Genomic DNA, 14,842 nt, shown 5'->3' on the forward strand with positions numbered 1-14,842 from the left:
ATCAGGTTTAATGTGGATGTCAAGGGGGACTGGGTTTCATCCGTTCAGGTCTATTTTTAGTGCGCCGCCCTCCACTCCCACGCTCCCGTTTCTCTTACTCTTACTCAGGGCTTTAGCCAGACACAAAGGCAATTTGGAAGTGAGAAGCTGAAATGTACCCATTTACACTTACTAAATGTACAGTGTTTATACTGCATGCAAACTTACGATGACAATAACAGTAAACAGATGAAAATGAAGTGAAAATGAGCAACCATGTTTCAAACGAAACTAAAAAGTTTACTTTTAAAAAGTAAAATAGTTGGTCTAAAAAGGCCAATTAATTTAAAGGAGCTGGTCTTATACTTGGTTGTAGTCCTAATCCTGCCTTAACTCTGACCCATGGACAAACCACTAGCATGGCTGACCCACAGTGGTGTCTTCCGTGTGAGATGAGACTAGATCATTGGGTTGTTTGATGTCCTGCCCTGCGGTCACTGCTGCTTGGGGCGCCTCATCTCCTCCACCTCTGTGAGGCTATGCCCTTGATTAGCATCTGTCCTGTGCTCACCCCGCATCAGGCCCTCGTCTGAGCTCCTTGGGTGGATTCTCTCATCTGTTTGACTGGAAGCAAATACACCAACATGTTCACTCTGGCTGTTGTGTTCATGTTATATATTTGTCTCTTTTCTTCATTTTCCATAGATTACATTACTTTGCAGTGGAAAGAACTGCAAAGAGCATAATTCTTAGAAAGTAATAACAAAGACTGGCAAAGTGCCTTGCAATTTTTAAGCACTTTTCCCATGAATTTATGTGTTTAAAATCCTTCCGGAAACCATGTGGCACAATTGGTATTATTTCCTCCATTTTACAGTTGAGAAGGGTAAGGTCATTTCATTTGCCCAAGGTCACACAGCTAGTAAACTCAGGACTTCCGACTGCCGGGCTCTCCGCACCAAATTAACTCCCTTCCCCAGAGGCCCTAACTTTGACTTGCGTTGCATCCTGGGAAGTCACCCCTTCACCAGATTTGAAAGACAGCCTCTTCACATAGGTTAAGCTTGACTTTCTCTGTTCTTAAAGTTGATCTAACTTAACTAGCTGCCTTGTATCACGTATTTTTTTTTCCCCAAACAGCCCTTTCTCCAGGACTAATCCAAGATTTGGAGATCTCCAGAGTTAGCTGCATTATACAGTTGAACCTCTTGGTGGAAGGCAAGGAGCTCTGAGTCTAGGAAGGCAAGTGAAAGGCCATTTGTTAGTGTCCTTGGACAATGTCCACAGGCTTTGACCTCATCTGAATAAGGCAGAAATGGTTAGATTCGTACACCTTTTGATACACAGACTTATACACTCCTCCAGTTTATATGCTTCTCAGGGTCGTTAGGCTGATGCAAAGTACCTTATGTTTAATAGTACTTTACAGTTTTTACAGCAATCCTGTATCAGTAGTTAAATTAATCTTTACAGCAACCTTCTAAGGTAGACTGGAAGGGGGGTGTATCCCTGTTTCATAGATGGTCCAAGTGAGGACACCCAGACTGTGAGTGGCCAAGCCCAAGGCTGCCCTTCCACCCTCAAGCCCAGCCCTCTCTCTTTTTTGCCTCCCCAAGGTTCTTATTGTTGTGTATATAGCTTTATGGCCATTTCTCCTTCAGTAGTCTGTTTTAATTGTGAATTTTATCCTAAGAAAGGAAAAATCAGATTTATTCTGTTTCATCTTTTTGCTCTATTCATAATGAATTCTGCAGGTCAATTTATCCTCAGCAGTGCTGAGCCAGAATGAAAGCTTCTACTTAGCTATTGCATTTGCATGCCAAGTCTTTAATTCAGCTGTCAGCTTTTTAGCATTTACTGTACTTTTGTTAATAAATGTTATTTTGATGGTCTCACACTAATCAAGCCTATTTGAGACAGGGAGGGGCGGAGGGAAGCACCGAATGTGATTTACAGAAAAATCAGAGCTTCTTTATGGATGTTAAGAGAATTGTTACCTTACACATGTGCTTTAATCAGAATGTGTAAAATTAAAGTTAGTCAAGTTATAAGTTCTTTCAAAAGAAAAAAGGAGCCAAGGAATAAGCTTAGATTCATTTATTCTTTTAAGAGCATATACTGAGCACCCGCTTTGTGCCAAATGTTGTTCTAGGCACTAGGAATGCAGCTGTCCACATGGCAAAAAATACCTGCCTTCGAGAAGTTTCTGCTCTGGGGGGCAGCTAGATGGAGTGTCAGATATTGCCGGGGGCTGTGGAAGAAGCTGAGCAGGGAAGTGGACAGAGTTCTGGTGAGGCGGCTGGTCAGGGAAGGTCTAACCTCTGTCACATCTTATCCACTTACAGCATAGAAGTCTGATTTCCATCAACTTCTTTTTTTTTGATACCTTATAGCTCCAGAGTAAATTGTTTGACTTTGTGATCAGTAAGAAACCAGCTTTCAATAATTACACTTGTTCCATGGCATTTTTCAGGAGGATATTAAGGACTACTACTTCCACCAGCAAGTCTATATTTATTTTTTATACATTGGATCTGCATAGGAAAAGAGAAGAAAACATGGTTTAAGAATTATTCACCTTAGAACTTTTTTCATCTGTTTCTTGTATTATCAGTTTTTTCCTAAAATGAGGGTATCTATTCCCTGAGTTTGGGCAAGCTTAACATTATTTTGTATTTCACTCCCTTTGAACACTGGAAGGAAAATGTGCGTCTCACCCACCTCCAGGAGCCTAACATTAGCCCTAGAATGAGGTCGCCCCAAAGGAAACCGCTTCCTTTGCCTGAGGGCTTCTCTTTTTTATTTATTTATTTTTGGCTGCATTGGGTCTTCGTTGCTGTGCACGGGCTTTCTGTAGTTGCAGCGAGCAGGGGCCACTCTTGGATGTGGTGTGCAGGCTTCTCACTGCAGTGGCTTCTCTTGTTGTGGCCAGGCTTCAGTAGTTGTGGCACATGGGCTCAGTAGTTGTGGTTTGCGGGCTCTAGAGCACAGGCTCAGTAGTTGTGGCGCGTTAGTTGCTCAACAGCATGTGGGATCTTCCCTGACCAGGGCTCGAACCCTTGTCCCCTGCATTGGCAGGTGGATTCTTAACCACTGTGCCACCAGGTAAGTCCCAAAGGCTTCTCTTTGAAGCACAAATGCACAGCTGCTGATCTCAGGACTAACCCAACCAGCCTTGCTTTTCTGTTCTGGAAGGTGCAGATGGTCCTCGGGATTGCAGGTGACTGCTTCTCCTCACCAGGATACAACATGTATTCTCCTTCTCTCCCTAGGTGGCAGCACAAAGACAGAAAAGGGACAAGTGACAACAGATCCACGTAAGACTTGGCTGCTTCTCACGTGATTTAAGACACTCCCAAAGGGCTAAAACTTTTTCTTCTGCACTTCCTAGAAAATCACCGAATGCCAAGAGATGTAAAGGACTAACCAGGAATGTTTTATTTCTGTGATCAATACCGCTAGTCCCTTCAGGCAGCAGCAACTCCCCCTGGAGGCGACTGGCATGGAACTAGAAAGCACCCCTAGTGTGATTCTGCCCTGAGGAATTCAAGCCATATCACCCCTCTGCCCCAGCCTACCCACCATAAAGGTGTGCGTTTTTAAGTCTGGTGCTTCAGGTTTCAGAACATTGGGAGGAGACGGCTCATTGTGAAAATCGGGTCATTTCTCAAGCTGGACCCTGTTGGCCTGCTGTTTTCCTGGGGTCAGGACAGCACTTTTAGGTTTTCATGTGGTGACTGTAAGTACTAGATTCCACACCAGAAGACTTGACAGACCGAGTTTCTACCCTTATTAAAAAAAAGAAAAAGGGGGAATTGCCGGGAGGACCAGGGGGAGTAGTCAGCACGTTCACTGCCATGGCAGGGGTTCAGTCCCTGGTCAGGGAGACAGGATCCGCAAGCTGCATGGTGCAGCCCCCCCCCCCCCCAAAAAGAAAAAAGAAAGCCTGCCCTTTCTTTACTCCTTATCAGTTTGGCAGCTTCTAGTTCATAACAATACCTGAACATGTGCATTTTATGGTGTGCCGGAGTTGTAAACATTGCTTCATTTTTAAAAGATTTGTCCAATGTGTGCATTATTGTAGTTATTTAGAGTGCGGGCATAAGATATGGGGGAAAGTTAGAAGTAGATGCCAAAAAGTAATTTAGCAGGGAATTCTGATGCATAGTGAAGACGTTTAGGGGGCGTAGGCAGGTTTTGTGCAGACAAGTCCAGGAGTTTGTGCTGACTCATCAGCTTGACCTGCAGGAGGATTCGGGTGGAAGCCACTCGGGTGATCTTCGTGCCTCCAACAGGACCCCAAACCTTCTCTTTGGGAAATAATTTTGTTTCTGAGTCTCTAACTAACTCCATCAGGTAAGTAGGTTCTGGAAAGTACTCTGTAATTTTTTACACACCTCCTTTCACACAGGGAAATTTTCTTTAATCTGTAGGACCTTTAACACTCCCGCGCTTCCGTACCTGATCGTGTGGTGTAGTTGTAGTGAATCCTCGTCTCCAAAAACTCAATTCTAGGAGTCAGTTGTGGAATTCGGGATGTAGCACAGGCTTCCAAGAGCGAGCGCTCCAAAGAAATTTCCTGTTTGATTGATAGCCAGGCCACGTGGGTAAGAATCGAGAGCCTGACACATAGGTCAGCATAACACTGTGGTGTTAAAATCGGGCTTTTTCTGCCTTCTCCTTGCACGATCCCAAATACTGTCCTTGGAGGTCAGTGGACATATATCTTGGCCCAGAGCAACTTCGGGGTGTGTTGTGTGTCTTTGAGCAAATCGGTTCTCCTTTCAGGACCACATCTCAGGGTGGGAGAGAAAACTGGCTTGATGCTGACTCTCCCCTCCTCCTGGAAGACTCACCCCTGGGAAACCTGTGTGGGCACTGTGCTCCCACTTGTGTGAGGCTCCCCCAATTTGAGAAAGACTTGGTGGAACAGTTCTGTGTCTTCTACTGGCTCCACTTCTCGGCTGTGTCTTGGCCCTCTGCCTCCCCTCCACCACCCTCTCAGCACACACACACGCTCACACGCGTACTCACTGCCTCAGATTTCGTCCAGCCCTTGGTGGCCAAAGCCACTGGATCCTGAGGACACCCAGGTCGTCACTGGAAGCCCTACTCTCTTACCTGTGCCCCAACCTCATATTCCACTGGCCTCTGAACTTTGAATAACTACTAACATTTCAAATGCAGCACACCTAACATTACAGAAATTCATTATTGTTTTTTCTTTACACAAGTAAAGATGCTTCCTCCAAAAGTTAAAAAGAGAAAGCAAGAGCTGTTACCACCCTCACCCCCACCCAGGCTCCTCTAGGAACTGTCTCCTTGGCCCTGAATAAGGTCCTTTTAGTTACCCAATTTCCAATATCCAGTTTCCTCTATCCTTTTTCTAGCTGGCAGCCCTATAGTCACTTTTCGTGCAACCAACTTCATTGTTTTATCTAAGAATCAAATCCTGTTGATTCCTCCTTCAGAAATACCCCCCAGGACAGAAATGCTTCCCAGCACTCTCACATACACCCCCTCCCTTCTGCAGCCAGCTGCCACCAAGCATCAGGTTTCCCACCTGATTGTCAGCTGTCTTGAGGGCAGAGATCACATGGCCCAGGTCTCGTCACAGAGCTGAGTGTGTTTCGTGTGTTCCACGAAAGCACGTGAGTCATTGATGCACAAATAAAACGAGATGCTTGGGCTTCCCTGGTGGCGCAGTGGTTGGGAGTCCGCCGATGCAGGGGATGCAAGTTCGTGCCCCGGTCGGGAGGATCCCACGTATCACGGAGCGGCTGGGCCCGTGAGCCATGGCCGCTGAGCCTGCGCGTCCGGAGCCTGTGCTCCGCAGCGGGAGAGGCCGCAACAGTGAGAGGCCCGCGTACTGCAAAAAAAAAAAAAAAAAAAAAAAACAATAAAACGAGATGCTCCTTCTCTGTCAAATTGTCAGTAGTGCTCAGAGCTGGAGTAGCTGTGGGAAATGGGCACTGCTAAGGAGAATATAAAAAGGTACAACTTCTGGGGAGGCCGGGTTGGAAACAAATGTCAAAAGCTTTAAATGTTTGCACTGCCTTTGCTTCAGCAATACCCACTGTTAGAAATACAGGCTTAGGAAATAATCATGAATGTGTGCAAAGCATTAGCTATAAGAGTATTCGTTGTGAGACTATAAATAGTGAATAATTGGAAAAAAAACTAAATTGGAGAGCTGAGGGAAATTAGCTTTTAAAATTGGTGTTCGAAGTATAAGTAATTTCTCTCCTGTCCTTTTTTCTTCTTGTTTGTCTCATGTTAGAAATTTTTATGACAAACATATATTACTATTACATTAATACAAAAATAATAACCTTAAAAATACTGGGTATATTTATACCATGAGTTCCTTAAATTTTTTCCTTCAAGCTTTTTTTTTTTAGTTTTTAAAATTAAGTTTCTTGGAGAAAGAATTGATGTTTCACTATTGTGTGTTTAGTATTCAAGTGTATTCTTAGCAAATCTATAAGTAATCACTTAATTACTCTTCTTTCCTCAAAGCTCTGACAGTTTCAGATCCCTGCCATTGCTTCCTTGGCTTCACTTACCCAGTCAAAACTATGTTTCGCTTTAAACTGTATGCATTTGACATGTACCCGGATGGTGAAATTAATTAATTTTGCTCTGAAGATTTACTAAGAGCCCCAGAAATCATTGCAGATACTCTGGGGTATTTCACAACCAGACTGAGAATTACTGTATCTGTCTACAAAACTGAGGTGAAGCAAAAAAAACATGACTGATTAAAGAAAACACAGAAAATAACCTGACATTTGTTGCTACTCGCCCTTTTCTGGTTTTCTTCCCTAGCACACAGTAACCAAATTACTCAAATTCGAAGTAAGAACTGAAGTCCCTATCCCACCACCCCCTGCTTCACTTCTGACTTCTCGGTGCTTTCTCACTGCTCTTAGGGTGAAGCCCCACATCCTCCCCGTGACCTGCAAGGCCTTGCCTGCCAGAACTCCAACCCTTCCATCTCGGTTACAGACACACTACTTTTTTTTTTTCTGGCTCCACGGCTGTTAGACCTGCTGTTCCTCACCTAGAAGGTTCTGCCAGCCCTTGCGAATTAACTAAGTTCTGATCTTTCTGAGTTGGCCATGGGAAGCCTTAGGGAGGCTCGGCTGACCTTCCAGGCCAGGTCAGACTCCCTGCAGCAGCTCTCCTGGCAGCCAGTACATCTCCTTCCTGGAACTTTCACAGAGACGTGGTGATATCTGTACACATAACGATTAGACAAATGTTTCTCTCTCCAACTACACAGAGCTTCAGGGAGGCAGAGACCGTTTCAGCTTAGCATTTCTGCAGCAAACAGGTCACACAGCAGGGCTGAGACCACCTTCCTTGCCTGCTTGCAGGGTTGGCCCTTGGTCGATGTCTAGAACCTTGGCTTCTCACACTGAGATCCTCCGAGCGGCCCACTGTGCCCCAGATGGCACAAACAATGTGGTGTATGCTGAACACCTGCTTTTCTACTGGGGCTCTGGAATTTGGGAACGTGCTGGCCAGGGGGTGCTCACGTGATCAGCCCCCAGTAAAGACCTCAAGCCGAAGTCTCCAGTGGTCTCCCAGACAGTCACTGCCTGCCTGTGGCCGCACTTGGCTGGGGGTGCACTCTGCGTGACCCCTCTCGCGGGGGCGGGGGGAACGAGCCTGAGGAAGCCTGCACCTGATCCTTCCCACTCCCCTTTCCTTGTGATTCGCCTGTGTCCTTATCACACAGCTGTGATAAACCTCGGCCGTGAATACAACTGCATACAACTGCTGTGAGTCCTCACAGCAGAGAGCGGTATGGTCAACACACCATTGTATCCCCAGAACCCTGCACAGTATTTGACATTTCGTAAATGATTTACTACCTATTTTCTGAAAGGAAAATGAAAATGATCTCAGAGGACTAGGGCTAAGGCTACCCTGTGGAAATTCTCAAAGGAACTAAGAAACAGAACTTATCAACTACATTCTAATAACCCAAAGAATGTACATACTTCTAAAAACGGCAGAATGAAATTGATTCAGGAAAGTTAGCAATGTCAGAGCCTGTCAGAATTTCTTTCTCACAAAGACGAATGTTCTGGATCTGTGACAGGGCTGGGGAGCCATGGGCCAGGACCTGCACACGGCTCCCCCCATGAGGTTTCCAGCTTTCCTGTCCCCTCCCTCCTTCACCACGTCTGTACACTGTCAGCCCATTGGACCAAGCAGAGTGACACTCAGTATTGGGAGCAACGCAACTTTGGAATCATCTGGAAGCCTTAAAAAAGACATGCTGGGACCCCACCCCTAGAGATTCTGATATAATTGGTGTGCTGTGTGGTCTGGGCACCAGGACTTCCATGTGCAGCCCCTCCTGATACCCTCACTCCCCTTCTTTTCCTCTACTGCCCCATCTCTACCTTGACAATTGTATTTCCCAAGGTCCAGGCTCCCACTCAAGGCCAATCTCTTCTTATTTTTTGGAAGACTTCTTAAAATTTCTGTTCTCAAAATTACTGTTTTCTGCCAATAGGCAGGCACACTGATCAGAGGAAGAAATAACACCTTTTATCTCAACAGTACCGGAGGGGAGCCACTAGGACAAGCAGGCGGAACTCAAAACTAAAACTCAGAGCCATTTCAGAGCGGGTCATGACTAAGAACATCCCGACAGTGCGAAGTCATTCCTGAGAATGTTGTTTTTAACAATGATCAGCCATCTACACCACCACTCGGCTGCCCCCTCTCCCCCATGCATGCTTCACTGACCTATCAAATGAAGTTAATTAATTTTATTTTGAATATTTGATAAGAGCTCATTATCCTTGATTAGGGTGCGCATGTCACTTACTGCCTTTGGGAAGCACTCTCCTCCAGGAAACGTAAACTCATCCGTTGCCAGTTTTCCACTCTTCTCTGGGGAAGACAGCCGACTCTGAGATGCATCAGCGTTAATTGGCAGAGCTGATGGTGATTTCTCTCTTCTTTGTAGCACCCAGCAGGGCTGCTCAGGGAATCCAGTGGGTGATAAACTGGGTGAGGAGGGTTATCTAGGTCTTGAAAGTCAGCAGAGGAGTTTGAAGTGGATGGAAGTGTAGGTTCTCAAACAGAAGAGAGGAGCCGTGAAAGAGGGAGGGCTCTGTGGAGAAGGTGGGCCTGAACTGGAATGACTAGATTTAGGCAGGTGTGGCCCGAAGCCAGGCCCAAAGGAGCAAAGAGCTCCTTTGGGAACGCATGCACCTACTGTGCGCCCACCTGCCCTTTGCTCAGAAGGAAAAGTGGAGAATTCCTGAGGCAGTCTCAGCTCTGGAGAATCCCTTTAGGGTATAATTACACTCTTCCTCTGCTTGGTGCTGTGGCCTAAAGGTGGCAGTGGAAATGCCAAGTCAGGTTGTGGTTAGAACCTCTGCCCCTGGGAGAGTCCACAAAGGCTGGCTAACAGGCCTGGGTGGACGTGGCCTGTCCAGGGGCCCTGGGGTTGGGCAGGCCCAGGCAGGAGTGAAGTCAGGAGACCTCATTTACTCAGGTGCTAAGAATGGCGTCAATTTTCAAAGCCCTCACCAGGCAGAGGTGACAAATCACTTAATGGGCACTAATCATTTTGTGGCTCATTTATCTTCCCAGTGAATACTTTTCAACACAAGCATTTACATTTCCAAAGAATAAGGCCTTGTAAAAAGGCTGGTGGAATTTATGGCTGCAGGAAACTGGCTCCCAGTTTGCTCTGCTGACAGGTTTATAAGGCCAAGGAAGTTCATAAGGTAAAATGAATTTCCAAGCAAATGAATTTTTCGGAAATGAGTTTTTGATCTTTTTTTAAAAAAAAAAACATATACCAAGGTTATTTGCATTGATTTCATTAGTGAACAATGAGAAGTTTTCAAAATGCAGTATATCTTATTTTTTTTAATGTGAGCAAAAGCACCAATGGCTTTTTGTTTGTCTTATTTTTAAGAAACGATCTGGGTAAAAGATTCCTTGGGTCTTCAAAGATATTTATTTGGTCTATTTTTTAAATGGATGATTTGTCTAAATAATTTTGTTAAAGTTAGTAAATATCCTGTCGTTTAGAGTGTAGTTTCCAGAGCACTGGCCTGGCCAGGCAGAACGTGGTTACCGTAACACGTAACAGCCCGAATTCGGTCATCAAGGAACCGAGAGCAGAGGGGGATCCAGTTATTTCGGTTGCATTCAGGATTAGAGACTAAATCAGTACGTATTAAAAGGCCTGGATTTTAAAAAATTGCCATGGAGACGGGAAGGAAGGCAGGAGGCAAGGGCCCTGGAGACTGGAGATGCTACCGCAGCCCACGCATGTCAGGCAGGACAGGCCTTCACACCTGCGAGAATTGCTCCGAGAAGAACATTTGGCCCCAAAACCAGGAAGGCCAGGATTTCAGTCCTGGCTCTGCCATCCTGAATAAGTTATCTAACCCCTTGAAACCCCTATTCTCATGCCTCTAAAATGGAGCAGGTAATAATACGTGCTCCCAGGAGTATTAACATATGTAAAGTTCCTAGCCCAGAGCCAGGCCCTAGTCATTTTTCTCTACAAGTTAATTCTTCACTTGACACTTCAGAGGCCCAAGCTGCTCCCCCATCCAAGCAGCCTTGAGCCTAGATTCCACTACCCGTGATTCGTTTCTTGGACTTAAACCTTGGGTTGTCCACCCTGTCTTAAGGCTTTAGAGAGCCTTTCCCCTCACTGGAGAAATGAGGTCCAGAAAGATAAGACGTCTTGCCCAAATGATAAACTAAGAAAATACCCTGAATACTTTAAGTCTATAACCGGGGGTAATCACCAGTTAAATCCATTTCACCTGTAACCTGTCTTTACACATCAAAGTTGTTTTACTTGTTGCTGCAAAAGACCTGCACGTCATCCAAGGATCAAGGAGCCTAAACAAGATGTTTGCCCGAGGTGTTTTCCAGAAACTTGGCATCACCTGTGTCTATATGGAGCTGAGAAAGTTAAGTCTGGAAAGGACCACTGACCCTCCAACCCGCCATGCGCGAGTGTCCTCTAGGTGACCTTTTGATGTCAGAGGGCCGAGAACTCCACCCTCAGATCAGGCCGGGTGCCTCCGTTTTTGAACGTGCAGAGGCCTGTAGCTTAGTTACACTTGCACAGAATGACAATTACCCACCTTTCCCCAGTAACCTTTCTGCGAGCTCTCCACGCCCCAGACCGCCCTGCTGCTTTATACTTTATCCCATAAATACCTGCACCCCTTGCCTTCGGGGAGGTGAATCTGAGACCTCTTTGCTCGGATGCCTCTCTTTGCTGCAAACCTCGGTGTCTCAGCGTTTTGGCTTGCTGAGCATCAGGGAAATGAGTGTGATTTGGCAACAAATCTACCTGAGTCTTCAAGATATCTATATGCTCTGGAAAATGAAATCCCCTATCCTATTATTTTTCTTTAAAGGATTTTCAAAATTAGCTGCTTCAATCATTTAGGCTTTTCATGTCAAAATTTGAAATACTAACATCTGCGTAGCTTTCTGGTTTAAGGTGAAGGTGGGAGGTCTGTCTTTTCTTCTTTGAAGTTGTAGAAAGCAAAAGGGAAATAAGAAATGAAGGCTTAATTTCCATTTTCACGAAAAATAGGGAGTTAAAGCTGAAAACTACAAAACAGGTGGATGGGCTGGAAAAAGCAGGGGAGCATATAGGAGGGAGAGGAGAGGACAGTACTTGACTGCAGAGATCAGGATGAGTCAGCAAAATGCATTTGTAAAAGAGATCAGCTGAGGAACAGAATCTAAGCGTCATGTTTACAACAGAGAGACGATGTACAAACAGGGCAGCAAAAACCCTCCAGGACCCAGTTTGGTTGTGGAAAGTAGAGGTGATGGGGTTTTAAAAAATCGCATACTTGCAGGGAACGCCCTACCTACAAGCAGCAGGGAAAAAGATGCTTTTTGAAAAACCCCACAGCTGCTTGTCATTATTGGCTGGGGGCAATATATCTATAACCAGCACAAGACCCTGGTTCATAATGAAAATTCCTGCTAGGCTGGGATGTGGCCCTGCAAGTATCTGGTCCAAGAAAAACTCACCTGCCTCAAAGGTGAGGCATCAAAAAGAACAAACCCAAGTTATTTCAAAGATACAGACCCAAAAAAGATCAGGAAAAATAAACAGCAGATAAAATGCTGCCAGAGAGCAGACAAAAACAGTAAGAAAAAAAGTATTTTTACTACCAATGTAAAATATTTAATGAAGCAGTTACCTCTACAAAGCCTGGGCACAAAGCAGAGACGCAGGAATCTATTTGGCAGTGATAACAGGACAACAAGAGACAACATGTGAGCTGACAGGGTCCAGGGTACAAATAGGAGGAAAAGAAAGAAACCAAAGAAACAGGGATGAATTGGAAGGAAAAAGAGATAACAATAAAAGCTTAAGTAAGGAGCTTAGAGGATCAAAATGAGAAAAACCAAGCAAAATTAAATGGATATGGGTATAAAAAAGATTTAAACAGGACACAAAGTGAGCATAATATTGACGCAAAAACCTGGTAATAATTGTACAACTGAAAAAACTTTACTGATGCAAAAAAAACAAAATCTTACCAAATAGACTCAAGGAACTCAAAAGAATAATACAATGTGACAAAGCGGGGTTTATTCAATGCAAAGGTGGTTCTGTTACTGAAAGTGGGTGTCCAGCTGCTCGCTTCTCAGAAGCCAATAAAGAGGCAAGCTTGGTGGAAAGGAAAGTTTGCTTTATTTCAGAGGCTGGCGGCTGGTGGGGGGAAATTCCCGGCCAAAGGCCGACTCCCCCCACCTCCACTGACAACCAGTGGGGCAAGAGCTTTTATAGACAGAACGGAGGGAGGGGGCTACCTATAGTGATACAAACAGCACGGTCAGCTCTGACAATCATCTTGAAATTGGTCCTGCAGTGATCTGATCAGCATCATCTTGATTGTTTTAAGTAGAGTTAGGCTTCAGTTCCAGGGTCAGTTTGTTCCCATTTCCTTGAGGCCAGTTCTCGGAATCGCGGCAGCTTATGTCATGGCTACAGTCTGGTCATCGTGTAGTTAACTTCTTCCGTCTGGTGGGGTTATAGGATCTACAAGCCAGCTCACAGGATAGGGCTCAGAATATTACCTATAGCCCTTGAGAAGGAAATAAAGATCCTTAACTTTGCTCCATGACTAAACTATTATTGTTTTGTCCTGTTTGACCGATTTTCTTTGTTTCTGCATTTTCTCACTTCTCTGATTAAACTTATTCTTTGGCTAAAGTTTTTCTACAGACAAAAGGCAGTCTGGGGACATAGGGAAGGACCATAGGGTACTGCTCCATTTCAGTTCAACATTAGGAAGTCTAGTTATGTGAATTCAACATATTAATGATCAAAGAAAAATATGTATCTCTTTAGATGCTTAAAAGTAAAATTCAGTGTCCATTACTGACGTAAAAAATTCAGTGAATTAGGAACAGATGTGTACTTCCCTAACAAACCAAACTGAAAGTCAACATTATGTTTAAAGGAGAAATACCAATAGCATTCCTATTAAAGGCAGGAATAAGATTTAAATGTTATAAACAGTTAGAAAAGAGAAATTAGACATACAAAAATTGAAGAGTAAAGTTATCATAATATGTATACTTGGATAACCCAAAAGGATCATCTGAAGATTATGAAAAGATTTCAGTAAGGTGGCTTAATATAAAATGAACATTTTCAAAAGCTTTCATGCATTTAAACAACTTGTTAGAAGATGCAATGCAAAAAAAGACCTTTTTACACTTACAGTAACAACAAAAAAAAGCCAAGGTAACCAAGAATAAACCTAAGAAATGTTCCAGATCTATATGAAAAAAACTTTAAATTGATCCTAAAAGACACAAGAGCAGTCTTAAACAAATGCAAATATTCTTGAATAAAAGGAGTGAATTTTATAAAGATGTCAAATCTCCCTGAATTAAATATCCCTGTGTTTAAATACTACCAAGATAATTTTGTAACTAGTAACTATATATGTATGCATCAGAACAAATTCCAAGTGGATCAAAGATTAAATGCTAAAAGTAATAGAAGAAATTTGGGAGACTTAAAATTCTTTATAGCAAAAATCAACATAAGCAAAGTTCAAAGACAAGTGGGGAAAAAAAATTTGCACCTCATCACAAAGAACTAATTTTCTAGAAACTGAGAAGTAAAAGGGCAAGCCAATAGAAAAATGGGTGAGCAAATGGACACTTTAAATGAATGGAAATAAACCAGACTGCAAATGCATTTTTCCTTTGACTCACTAATTTTAGTTCTGGGAACTTATACTTGAAACAGTATAAAAAAGATATACAGGCAAAATTATTCATTACATCTTTGGTTGAAATAACACAAGATTGGTAACAACCTGAATGCTCATCTATGAGGTGCTAATTAAATAAATCATGTGTACCTGTTCAGGTTATCAGTTGGTATAGGACCTCAAAATAACAGAAGTCAGAACAACAATGTATTATTATCTCTCACTTCTGTGGGTTGATGGGGCTCAGCTGGGTGCTTCTCACTTAGGAATTCTCGTGGAGTTGAGGTCAGATGGTAGTTGGGCTGGAATCACCTGAAGTCTCCACTGTTTTCCTTGCCCTATCTGGGGTGTGGGCCAGCATGGCAGAAATAGCTGGGGACCAACCGAGCATCTCTCTATGCAAGGTCTCTCCATGTGGGCTAGCTTGGGCTACCTCACAGCATGGAGGTCTGAGGGGCATCAATGACTTCTCCCCAAGCACCTGGCCCCCCAGGGGGAGTGTCCCCAGTGGCAGGAGGTGGGAACAGACAGCTTCATTCATGACCTACAAACACAGCCTCACTTGCACTATATTCTGTTGGCCAAACAAGTCACTAAGGCCA

At 44.0% G+C, this 14,842-nt stretch overlaps 2 protein-coding genes across 3 annotated transcripts in view; one reads left to right on the forward strand and one right to left on the reverse strand.

Moving 5' to 3' along the window:
- Nucleotides 1-1,233, forward strand: part of RNASEH2B (ribonuclease H2 subunit B) — an 81,311-nt gene extending 80,078 nt beyond the window's left edge. For both annotated transcript variants that reach the window (XM_082675789.1, XM_082675790.1), the window contains one exon: nt 1,120-1,233. The gene's annotated coding sequence lies outside the window, so the exon portion shown is untranslated. The remainder of the gene's footprint in view (nt 1-1,119) is intronic.
- A 2,865-nt stretch (nt 1,234-4,098) lies between these two features.
- LOC309835915 (guanylate cyclase soluble subunit beta-2-like) overlaps nt 4,099-14,842 on the reverse strand; it is a gene marked incomplete at both ends in the record, with an annotated part of 63,924 nt that continues 53,180 nt past the window's right edge. The window contains 2 exon segments of the mRNA XM_082675632.1: nt 4,099-4,358; nt 4,441-4,601. Coding sequence (XP_082531758.1) covers nt 4,099-4,358; nt 4,441-4,601 — 421 coding nt within the window.

This window comes from Grampus griseus (assembly GCF_964374135.1).
Source record: "Grampus griseus genome assembly, chromosome: 18".
Taxonomy (NCBI): domain Eukaryota; kingdom Metazoa; phylum Chordata; class Mammalia; order Artiodactyla; family Delphinidae; genus Grampus; species Grampus griseus.